We start from the raw sequence: 12,225 nt of genomic DNA on the forward strand, positions 1-12,225 counted from the left end.
ATTTTTCTTTACAGGACAGATGCTGCAATGAACTGTCATTAGAGCTAGCTAGCAAGTACAATATGGTTTAAGTTGGTTAAGCAAGATATCTGTGATAATGTGAGAGGTTCCATCATAGTCCTGACATGATGGACTATGAGGCACTACTGGGATTTGAACCCAGGATCTCCTGTTTACAAGACAGGTGCTTTGACCAACTAAGCCACAGCGCCTCTCTTCTTTAACCTTATATTTAAATTTAATTAATATCTGAGCTGACAAGTGTTTCGCCATAAAAACCGAAAAGGTCAATCAACATGTTTGAATTGTGTTGACTTTGAAGATGAAAGCGTTGCTTTATGTTGTGTTGTTGAAAGTTGTTATTACAGCGATTCCGTTTGATTGACAGCTAGTTGTGTCCAATGGGTGCAGGCTCTACTGTCCTGCTCCTCCAAATATGGTTACCTCTGGTTTCAAAGACCAGGATGGCGCTCACAAACCGATGGGTGACATCACGGAGGGTTTTCATTTCAATCGCAGGTTTGAGCTCAGTTTTATTTATGCAGTAATCAGTCCCTCGGTGCAGTTGGGTCTGGTCAAGTAATCTGAGCCTGGAGTCTGGACTGGACCAGGTCCCTGCCGCTCGTCACTGTCAGTGGTGGCCAACAGCTCATCTCCAGGGGGCGACTTTTCATTCACGTCCATTAACTCCTGTTCACTGGAAATGTCAGTGAGATGAGTCAGAGGGAGATAAGTACGGCAGCTAAGTATCAGAGCCCTATTTAACCTTTCTCAGTTTGTGCAGGTGCATCTATAGAATGCAGCTGTTTTTATATTAATCCTGCAGACATCTGTTCACATCACTGCTGTCACTACTCCTGCAGACGCACTAACAGATATTTTTTTATCTTACTGACATGGTCATGTGTTCAGGGTCTTTTTGGTTTGTGACATTGCTTCGCTGATCCAAGGTGAAGGTCATAAAGAGTTAACTGAACCTACTCTCATTATTTATGAGAAATATCTGCAAGGCATCCACACCTGCTGCTTCTGCTCCTCCTCCATATCCTCAAATACAACATCAGAAACCTCCTTTCACTGTCCTATGTCTGCACGAGCTTTACCCAGCTCCAGTTTTAGCTCCATTTCCACCTACGGTATATCTCCTAGTTCACCTCCCTATGCCCCATCTCCACCATCTTGTCTTACATCCTGATCCTACATCACCTCACCTATCCCCTCTTGCCCCTGCTCCAGGTCAGAGGTCACAGCGTTCAGACCAGAGCTTAAATAACTCCCATGGATGGAAATAGAGCTGTTGTGGTGTATTGGTGAGAAAGACGGAGCATAAAGGGTCAGGGGGGATTTCAGGGGGTAAACAGAGTGAGTGACTGGGACTCAGTGAGGGTTAGTGCTGTATGAACAGCTGTCAGGCCTCTAACTCTCAGACATGAACACTTGTGTGCTGTCATTGTGTTCGAGGCGCCACAGAGGACTCTGGGTAACAGACGGGCCGCATGAGTGAAAGTTCACAAGGTCCAATCTTTAAAAACGCAGTAATGTTTCCATCACATATGTTGTAGTATATCTAATGTTGTAGTGGATGAAAAGTGAGGTTTCATGTCTGGATGTTTGTTAACGTAGATGATGGTTTTATGCTGATTCGTGGAAAGAGCGGAGGCAGCAGGTTTATCCCAAAGAAAAAGTTCAGAACCATTAGGTTGACTACATCAACACAGGATGGGTTGAAAAATCTAATATCATTGTTAAATGTGGAAACTATTGTATTTAACTCTAACAGTAATGAACAGCTTCATCTAAGCGAATCGATTTTTTTCTTTGTATATAAAAATGTACTAACTGGGGTCTAACACAGCTGACTTTATTCAGAGGGTTAGCTCTATGAAAAAGGCACTGCTGGGATTTGAACCCAGGATCTCCTGTTTACAAGACAGGTGCTTTGACCAGCTAAGCTACAGCGCCTCCATGTGGTCGCATACATTTTGTCTTAAAATTATGATCCAGTTAAAGACCAAAGATTATATAGTTAATACAGTGTGACTTTATTATGGAAAATAGAAGGATCACTGTTTATTCTTGAGATAATGACACAAGACACATCAGGGCTTCAGAGATGAGACGTCTAAACAAGCTGTGTTTTGATTAAGTGACAGGCACTGCTGGGATTTGAACCCAGGATCTCCTGTTTACAAGACAGGTGCTTTGACCAGCTAAGCCACAGCGCCTCCGTGTGTTTGCTTCCTGATCATATATTTTGTCCTCTGACTGTAACAGTGAGGCTGTGTGAGGAGGTCAATCTATGTTTTTTTGTTATATCAAAAATAAATCTGACTTGGATTAAGCATGACAGAGTTAAGTCAGTGACATTAAGGCACCGCTGGGATTTGAACCCAGGATCTCCTGTTTACAAGACAGGTGCTTTGACCAACTAAGTCACAGCGCCTTTACAGTGTATCCAGTCCAGTACAAGCTGAATATAGCATCTGATTAAAGTCTTTTGGTGACGTCCATGAACTGTGTTCATGGGATAAACCTGCTCCAGCTTCTCTTTTTGTGTCTGAGGTCAACTAGCAACGCCTCAGACGGTCTTATCAGTTATTTCTTCTTCTTCCTGTTTGTGGGCCGTGTCCTCGCTGTGCTCTCTCAGGAAAATGTTGAAACAAAACTCTATAACCTGCGATGGATTTTCAGATTAAAGGCACTTTAGTATGCTGCCATATTAATGAGGAACTTGTTGAATAATTCTTTTCCCATTTGATGAAATGGTTTTTGGATTATGTGACTGAAAGATTAAGGTTGACGTGTCCACTGACCTGTGCTGGGTGTCACTGGACATGTTTATCACTCACATGTTATATATTTATTTATTTAAGAAGCACTTAAGTTATTGATTCCTGAGAACAAACGCACAATCTGAACTTTCTTTGTGTTTGTGTTTGCACAGATTTCTCCGGGCAGCAAGGCGGCACAGGGAAACCTGATCCAGGGTGACGTTATTGTCGCCATAGATGGCGTCGGCACCGACGGGATGACTCACCTAGAGGCCCAGAACAAGATCAAGATGGCCAATTACAACCTGGCACTCACCATGTCCAAGTAAGAACCAGAGGGGGAAAGTACCTCAAGTATTTATTGCACTTTTTCTGCACTCTGCAGTTCAACAGAGGTAAAACTACATGTCTAGTGAAAACTGGGTTATGACCTAGATCAGGTTTTTATGCCTCCACACAACAGTCTTGGTGGTTTTCAGTCTGGACGTCCGTTTCCCCTCATGTGAACACAATAATGCTTCAGGGGAATTTCTTCAAATTTGGTCAAATTCAAAGATGAACAGTTATAGTTTCGAGGTCAAAGGTCACAGAGGTAGGTGGGCATGTCCTCAGCAGCTCCTTAGGTCAAAGGTCATGATGACCTTTGAGCTAGTGAGCGCCTCGTACACCTCGAGGGGGGAACGTTTGTTTCTTTGGTCTGTTTAAGAGGTTTTTCTGGTCACCTGCTTAGAAACTGATCCAGTCTCTTACAAAACATGAAAACAAAACTGAAACATTCCGAACATATTATTTTAGCAACAGAAATGTTATAATAACACAAGCAGCGGTTTCTCTAGTATTATATCTAAAATTAGAAGATGGTCTTTGGTAATGTAGTCTCAGCTGCTGGGGGGATGCCACAGGGAAGAGCTGTCCGCTGCAGACGTCCATGTTGGGCTGTTTTTGGTGACTCAAATCTCACTCATTTCATCCTGAAGGTTTCTGACTGAGGAGATCTGATAAATTCAGTGAGGAAATGAATGTTGGTCCACACGGAGCCAAGGGCAGAGGCTCATAACCACGAACCCTCTGGGTGATGAAGATAAGACGCTCGGCCGAGGATGAGGGGCTTCTGTCTGTTTCTTCTCATCATGTTTTCATGTCATTTAAGTTGTTTCATTAGTGTAAAGTGGACGTTGAGGCCGGTGGTGGACGGCAGGAGGCATGGATCAGGAAATAGACATGAAGCTCGGACACACAGCGGCACATATACAGTAATAGAGTCTGTTTGACCTCTGCTTGCCCTTCGCACTGATGTAATCTGCGACACAGAAAACACACACACACAAAGCAGAGGGTACACAGAGGACGCAGAGACTGGTGGACACAGAGACTGGTGGACACAGAGACAGGCCGACCAGCGGCAGACTGATAAGCGTTACCATGCCTGAAGTAATCAAAGCCACTAACTGAAAATTAAGAAGTAAAGATGAGGTTTAAGTTTGGATTTAAAGGCCTGGACAGAGTCAGACAGTCTGATGTGAGCAGGGAGGTTGACGGGGGCCCGGTAAGAAAAGGCCCCTGCAGCCGACTTCTTTTTAACTCAGGCCCTCTGAGACCGAGCAGCACAGGATGGAGTGTGAGGTTTAAAGAGATTAGACAGGTATGAAGGGGCCTGTAGGTCATCAAAACCAACTTAAAGTCCGATCTGACAGGAGGACGGAGCCGGCGGAGGGGAGATAACATTTGTGTAACACGGTGACTTGTTGTGGATTGAGTACAAATTCAAGCTGCTGTGTTTGGAACCATCGGATGAGTCTGGAGTACGATTATCGTTGATACAGCAGGTCTGAAAACATCATGTTACAGTGATCCGGTGAATCAGCCAGGCAGGGAAGACAGAGGTAGAAGTTCTGATGTGCGGATGTATTTTATGTGCTCATCAAGAGAGGATCATTTATTATAGTGTGTGTGAACGTTCTGATCCTCTGCTCCTGTTGCTGGGATTTGATTGATTATTTCTGTTTCAGTTTTCTTGAGTGGAGGGATGTATTATTTCTTGACCCTGAGGCTCAGAGACACTTTCTGTCGTCCGTGACCTTTGACACTTCATTTCTTCCTTTGTTTCTTATTTGTAGCTGAGGAATAAAAGCTTTTTCTTTTCTCTTCCTATAGGAGGTGCTTGTGAAACAAGTGTGTGTCCCTCTGTTGATTAGTAAACAGAGTATTTCCATCACAGCGACCCACATACTGAAGGATCTCATGGATAAAAAACAAACTGATCTCAAAATGTTCCCTGATTTTACATTAACACAACAAATTCCTTGAGTTTCACACAAAATAAGACTTTTACTGAGGAGAAGGTTTGGATTATTAAAGTATCATTCCTCAACAAAGGTGATGTGACAGTTTTCTATCTTAAAGATGCCAAAACACTGGTATTATTTTTAGTTTCAACAAGTTAGATTGAGGGATATTAATGTGATGAAAGGAGCAGGGCGTGAAAATAAAGCCCTCATTAGATTATAATCAACCTTTTTTTATATATATATATTTCTTTATCACATCCTGTGTTTAAATGAAATAAAGAGATGTGATGCAGTGTGGAGAGGATTCAGACTCTACACAATGCAGAGCAGCACTCAGTAGAGCTCGTTCCTCCCACAGACACGTCTTCATGTCTCTGATAAAAACTTCCCTCAGTGTTAAAGACCACCTGTTTTATTTTCCTTCCTGCAGGTCCAAGCGTCCCGCTGTGATGCCGGTACCGAGAATGGATGCCACGATTCCCATGATCCCTCACCAACAGGTAACACTACCCAGAATGCATCTGTACCCCTGCTAACTGCAGCAGAGGCTCCACCGTGAATAGATCTGCCTCCGGATGTGAACTGTGTGAACGTATTAATGAACTTTAACAGAACAGTTTAATAATTTAAACATTGAATTATTTCCATTGTTTGAATCTTCAAAGGGATTTTCTCATCGTCTTGTTTAATTTTTTATTTTTTGTTCTCAATACATTTGGACTGTATGATTATTACAGCATGCTGTCACACGCACACACACACACACACACACACACACACACACACACACACACACACACACACACACACACACACACACACACACACACACACACACACTGTGGAGAATCTCCCTCGGACTTTCAGTCACACTAGTCCAATGAGCTGCTGCCACCTGGTGGCCACAGGAATTCATGGATGTTTTCACAACAAACCACAGATTGTGTGATTGTATTCTCGTGTCGCAGAGTGAATAAATGCAAGTGATCGATAACTTTTAATCCCTGATTTAAATAATTAGATTAATTAAAAAGATGCAAGAAACATGACAATAATCATTTATTAGTAAAACATGTATGAGAATGAATGATCAAAATGTACATCATTTAGTTTTCTTATTCAAAATAAGACACAGACATATTTATTCATTTAACTTCTAGGTTTTATTTTGATAGGATTTTTTAGTGTTAAAGAAAAATCCATAGAAAATAACATTACCTCTAAAACATATTGATGAGGTGTTGATAGTTCTCTCCTCCTCCCGTCTCCTCCCTCCTGACTCCCCTTCCTCACCTGAAGCCTCAGTCAGTGCAGGTCAATGGCCGCCTGTCGGCCTGCAGTGCCTCCTCCGGGCCTGCAGAGGCAGACTCTCCTGGGAGGAGAGCGGCCAGCCCTGCTCAGAGGAAGCAGTATAACTCCCCCATCGGCCTGTACTCAGAGGAGACTCTGAGGGAGATGGCGGCGATTCAGGAGGGTCGGCCGACGGGGTACGTAGAGAAGAGGAGGCCCGAGGAGACGCCTGGTGTCAGGTTAACGAACTGGGGATGAGGTGGAGCCGCCCTGCTGGCAACAAGTGGAACAAACTTAGATTAATTCGATTAAATTCATGTTCGGTTCAAATCGCTGATGCTAACATTAGCTTTGACCACGTTAGCTGGCTAGCTAGTATACCAGAATCAAACCGTTTACTCAACTCAAAGATTATTTCTGAATGAACCGAACCACAGATGGTAAATACGACTTTCTTAGAAAAGAAACCAAAACATGTTGATCGCCCCCTGGTGGCTGACTGCAGTATAGGTCATAAACCCCGCCTCCTCCTTGTTAGCAGATGGGACATGGACCAAACTACAAAATCAAAGTAGATGTTAAAAAAAACTACTTGTTACTACTAATGCGTGTATGGGCGGAACCTCGACACCACGGCTCCACTTCTGTTTAAACTCTGGCTCCAAATGACGTGAATATCGTGACACCCTTATCTGAAACGTTTTATGTTTTTATCTATATTTATCGTTTGACTCAGCCAGATTATCTGCTGCAGCTCCACCTCAGAACCTCCGAACATTAAGCTGACACGCTGAGCGACACACAGCCTCCGTACGACTAACTAAGAGAAGGAGAAGAGTGAGCTCATCAGAACTTTTAGTGTCTTCAAATCCCCCAAAATCAAAACATAAGCTCAAAAATAACCAAAATAGAAAATGAAGAGTCGTTGGTGACGATTAAAGATCCGGTGGAAACCAGAAAGAGACGAGGGTTTAAAACAGGAAACGAAACCGAGATGTTTAAGTGATGGAGGCGGTTAGTGAGCGCTGACGAGGAGGAGGGTGAGACGTCTCTGAGGCTCGTCCAATAAGGATCACCTTAAAGGTTAATGATTGTGTCCCCAGAAGGATGTTCAGTCCCCACGGTGGACACAGATGTCCCCACAGCATGAGCAGTACACACACACACACACACACACACACGCTCCTGCAGCAGATCAAAATACACACGTCCACTTTAAACACTCACATCCTGCAATTAGAGGTGAAAATGTGACTGTTACCATAACTGTTCATAATCATAGCATCACACACACAGACACACACACACACTTCTACCCAGCATGCCTGTGGTGTTTCCTCAGTTAACAGTGCGATTCAGTTACTGCTTCAGCAAAGATGCCAAACACCTGTTGGTTCCTCTGGCTGCTGTTAAAGGTCAGGGAACCTTCTGGACACACACACACACACACACACACACACACACACACACTAACAATCAGAGAGTTTTTATGATCGTCAATCTTCTATAATTACTTTACGGCAGCGTACAGTAATTATAATTTATTATTTTTACTTTCTAGTGAATCAATATTGAAACTATCAGTTATCATGAGATTCACTGAATCGCTCGGTTTCTAAAATGTGTGATGATCTCGTTCAGAACTGAAGTGACGTCATTGGATTGTTTGATTTCATCCGAGTGTTCTTCACTCAGACGAGGGATTGGGTTCAGGTGATCACTCGATTATCAAAATTGTCGCTGATTAACTTCCTTTCAAGGAGCTAAATAGATTTTAGACAGTGTTTGGTTGCAGGGCTTCATGGACGTTAAAATCTAAAACACTCTATAAACTCCATTTATCCATGAAACTGTCGTCATCTTAAACCTGAAAACAAACTCTGACACGTTTCGTCAGGTTTTAAAATGTTTGCCTTGTTTTTTTTTTTTTGATATCTGAGAATCTCTCCTCACTCAGGTTCGACAGCTCCGCAGCCACGGACGCTCCGACTCCTCCGTCTTTACCTCGGCTCCTCTCTGACCTCTGACCTTTATTCCCCTCCTCTCTTTAGCCCCGACGATATCACAGTTCTGAAGTGAAGGGTTTTCTAATGACTTCATCTCCTCTTTCTTTCTATCTTTTCTCTCTCGCCTCCTTTCTGTCGGACCAAACAAGGTTTTCTCCCCAGCTCCTCCCAAGTTAGTATCCTCCCCCCCGTCCTCCCGTCCTGTGTGTTTGCTCTGTTTGGGTTTTTTAAGGCATGGTTTTCTTCTGTGGCTGAGTTTAGATGCACCCTTTGTTGGGATCAAGTCTGTGGCCAATAATACGAGCTGGGTAAAATTACAAATCACAGACTGGTGAGAATAGTTGGTCTCTTATGTCCTATTGAAGCAGTTTACTCTGTTTTTAATCCTTCATCGTGTTTCTAAGAGAAAACATCAGCTGACCTGCTTTAGCAAATATACTGCATGTCTAAGAGATCACGTGAAATCCTTCCGTGTTGTGTGAATTCTCTCGTCTACAAACGGAAGCGTCCCTGTTGCCAGGGTGTCGCTAACCAGTGAGACCAGACACTGATTTATTAATAAAAACCCAGGTCACAGGGATCCACAGCGAGAACCTTAACAACTCTGCGTCAAAAATAAATCCAGCGGAGTCAGATTTGTCCTCCAGGGATCTAGTGTTGGATCACAGTGAGGTGTTCGAGATTACATCCCGACCCACCCGACTGACTCCACAAGCGTAGTTTATAAAAATGGACGTAGACACTGGTCCTGGAAAGTGAAGCCAATGCTGAGGTGCCCGAAACCTGCAGTGTCCTTGAGGTCTGAGTCAGGCTCCACCCCTGCTCCTCCTAATAAGGGCACTTCTGGTTTCATGAACATGCGCCAGTGTTTCTGAAAAGCTGCTGTTGTTGTTTTTAACCCAAAAAAAGATAAATGATTCTGCAGCTAATTAAGAAACAGCGACTTCATTATCCATTAAATCCCCTCTGGGTGTTTGTGAATGTTTGTCTCTGCATGACTCCTGAGACAAATTAGAATATTATACTAAATACAGAATACTGAATGCAAGTGATTCAATCGGAGCTGCTCGTCTGATACGATCGTGTGCGGTGGCATTTCTGCTCCGACAGTAAAGGTCACGGTTTGACGTATGTTTCTGCTGAAGTGAGCTGCTGTGACATTTCATGGTGCAGGCATGTGGATCGCTGAAGCAGGTTTGATGGATGTTTTATTTAAACACGAGAGATAAGATGGAACTTGTCGTCCTGATGTGCTGTGTTGGTTTGATGTGTTTTAATTAAACTGAAAATCGGCAGAAGAAAAAAGTGAAGCTGTGTTTGAGGAAAGTAGAAAAATGGGATTTTAAAGGAGACGTTCGAGCTGCGTCGTGTGTTTGCTTTGAGCATGAGCGTCCTGGACTTTTCTTCTTTTTAACACAAACCTCCGTCTGCGACATCATCTCTTCACCTTTTCCTCCCACTCTCCTTCACTCCACCTCCCACCTCTTCTTCTCTTCCTCTCTCCATCACTGCCCGTCACTCCCACCTCGCCCCTCTGCCCAGCAGTGCCGGCTTCAACCCCACCGCGCTCTCTACCCATAACCCCATCGAGGTGAAGGGCCCCGGCGGTAAGGCCACCATCATCCACGCCCAGTACAACACGCCCATCAGCCTGTACTCGCAGGACGCCATCATGGACACCATCGCAGGGCAGACGCAGAACAAGGGGCACGACGTTGGGTAAGAGCGTCACCACCTCTTCCCCCTCCTCCTCCTCCTCCTCCTCCCTTTGTGTCCCTTTCTTTCTGTTCTCCTCTTCCTCCTGTTCACACTCCTCCTCCTTCACACATTCTTCCCTCCTCCTCTCTCCTCCTGTCAGTGATTCAGTCCGTCAGCTCGGTTGTTGTTGTGTTTTGTTGTCGAGGTCAGAGATGGTGGTTCGGTGTTGTCGTCAGTGGATCAGAGAATCTGATTGTGTGTCGAAACGTCCTCCTTCATTCTAAATGTCACATACAACATTTATCACACGGACGTTTTGTCGACACACGTTCAGATTGAGTGTTGGACCGTTGCTGGTCGGCACGTTGCTCTCAGCTCATTGTGAACACTGTGGTTTGTGTGTCGTACACTTGCACAGCTGGAAGAATGTACATCTGTCCATCATTCTCGTGAACACGATCATGAACGACTCAAACGAATTTCTTCAAATTTAACACAAACGTCCGCTCAGACTCACAGATTAACTGATTAGTCAAAGGTCAAAGGTCACCGTGACCTCACCGGTCTGAAAGAAAATATGATCTTGACTGACGCTGCTCTGGTTGGCGGAGACAAACAACCACAGGGTTGTTCAACAAACATTTTTTAGGGAAATGTTCAACCAATAAATCAGGAATAATAAAAAATAATTTTCAAATCAAAGACAAACTCAAATGTGTGACTTGAGTTTCACTTTAACGTGCACGCTCTCTGCCTGGAGACGGTTGTTTGCATCTTGGCTTCTTGATTTTCATGTTTCCTTAATGAGAGACAAATGTTGTTGTCGTTGTTGTCGTTGTTTGCGTCTTCCTGCTCGGATCAAACTAACAATTCATTTTCTGAATCTGTTGGAAAATTGCATCTTCTCTTGTTTTTTGTTTGAGAGGGACGAAAAGTGATATTGCTCCAAACGTCTTCGAATACATTCTTCATTTCAGCGTCTGTGTTTTAATCCTCCAGTGAAGCAGCTGGAATTAAAATGTGACTCTGATCAGAACCATCGAGCCGTGATGAGAAAACATTTACACTGAGTCCTCCTCCTCCTCCTCCTCCTCCTCCTCCTCCTCCTGCTCCTGCTGCTGCTGCTGCTGCTGCTGCTGCTCGATCATCGTCTCACCACACTCTCGGTTGAAATACAAAACTAAACAAAAGTTGTGTTTTCTTCCATCGGAGAGCGAACACATGAAAGAAAGAAATAAGAGAGTTAAATTGATATTAAAAAATGTTCTGAGCCTCGTTCTTCTCCTGCTCTCGGTGACAAACATCTGTTGCTCCTGTTTAACGAACACTGACTTTAATCATTTAGTTGATTTTAAAATATGTTAGCTCTTCACAGAGTCCATCAATAACAGAATAAAACCACACTGATTTCCTGGGTTTCAGTCTGTAGCTTCAGAGTCTCCGTGTTGATGCTCTGTGGTGTCGGGGTGTGTGTGGGGGGGTGATGTGGTTGCAGTAGTCTCCCAGGTAAAGATCATCTCGTAGACAGCGCCTCCCCGGTCTATCAGGCCGTCCAGAGCGCAGAGAAGGACCCAGACTTGGGGGAGTGGGGACAACGCAGCGTCAACATGCAGTCCAAGTCCTTCCGGGTCCTCGCCCACATGACGGGAACTGAGTCCGGTACGTTTCCTGTTACTGGTGTAGATTTAGTTCATGTTACTTTCTTAAACTCCTCGTGTTTATACTTTATATTTATTTATTTAGTACTTTTACTGATTTTATAGTTTGACATCATCTTTTCTGCAGATTTCTTGTTTATCTCATCTATTATCAAATCGATTAATATAACGAAACAAACAACATTAGAATCCTACTTCTACATGAGCGCCTGAGGGATAATAACCTCATGAAATAAATTATAAAAGTTTATTCTACTTTACTGATCTGCTTCACTCACGTCGCCTCCTCTTTCTGTTGCAGTACCAGGGGATGAGGAGCAGGAGGCGCTGAGGAGCAGCAGGTAGGCAGCAGAGCTCCATCAGTCAGCTGCTGACCCCCCCCCACCAATCCTCAGTTTGAACTGTAGACTGCATATAAATACTTCATACAAGTTTAAATACAAAAGAATAAAGTTCGGCAGTAAACCAATGAAACAAAGAGACACAAACAAAAGACAAACAGATTTATAATAAA

The 12,225-nt window shown here is 43.7% G+C and overlaps 1 protein-coding gene and 4 non-coding genes across 18 annotated transcripts in view; 1 reads left to right on the top strand and 4 right to left on the bottom strand.

Moving 5' to 3' along the window:
* The window catches only part of LOC109647137 (LIM domain-binding protein 3-like), a 34,546-nt gene that overhangs the window by 14,951 nt on the left and 7,370 nt on the right, over nucleotides 1–12,225 (top strand). For 8 of the 14 annotated variants that reach the window (XM_069538578.1, XM_069538583.1, XM_069538579.1 and 5 more), the window contains 5 exons: nucleotides 2,945–3,096; nucleotides 5,490–5,559; nucleotides 6,359–6,546; nucleotides 11,549–11,712; nucleotides 12,013–12,052. In XM_069538578.1, the coding sequence (XP_069394679.1) occupies nucleotides 2,945–3,096; nucleotides 5,490–5,559; nucleotides 6,359–6,546; nucleotides 11,549–11,712; nucleotides 12,013–12,052 (614 nt within the window). Of the gene's footprint in view, nucleotides 1–2,944; nucleotides 3,097–5,489; nucleotides 5,560–6,358; nucleotides 6,547–8,504; nucleotides 8,528–9,897; nucleotides 10,075–11,548; nucleotides 11,713–12,012; nucleotides 12,053–12,225 lie in introns of all 14 variants that reach the window. The other 6 variants (XM_069538586.1, XM_069538587.1, XM_069538590.1 and 3 more) reach the window with 3 other exon arrangements.
* trnat-ugu (transfer RNA threonine (anticodon UGU)) lies at nucleotides 139–212 on the bottom strand. The gene has a single exon. It is a non-coding gene; the product is annotated as a tRNA-Thr (tRNA).
* trnat-ugu (transfer RNA threonine (anticodon UGU)) lies at nucleotides 1,889–1,962 on the bottom strand. The gene has a single exon. It is a non-coding gene; the product is annotated as a tRNA-Thr (tRNA).
* On the bottom strand, nucleotides 2,152–2,225 carry trnat-ugu (transfer RNA threonine (anticodon UGU)). Its single transcript has one exon. It is a non-coding gene; the product is annotated as a tRNA-Thr (tRNA).
* On the bottom strand, nucleotides 2,370–2,443 carry trnat-ugu (transfer RNA threonine (anticodon UGU)). Its single transcript has one exon. It is a non-coding gene; the product is annotated as a tRNA-Thr (tRNA).

Source organism: Paralichthys olivaceus, chromosome 14 (genome assembly GCF_024713975.1).
Source record: "Paralichthys olivaceus isolate ysfri-2021 chromosome 14, ASM2471397v2, whole genome shotgun sequence".
Taxonomy (NCBI): Eukaryota; Metazoa; Chordata; class Actinopteri; order Pleuronectiformes; family Paralichthyidae; genus Paralichthys; species Paralichthys olivaceus.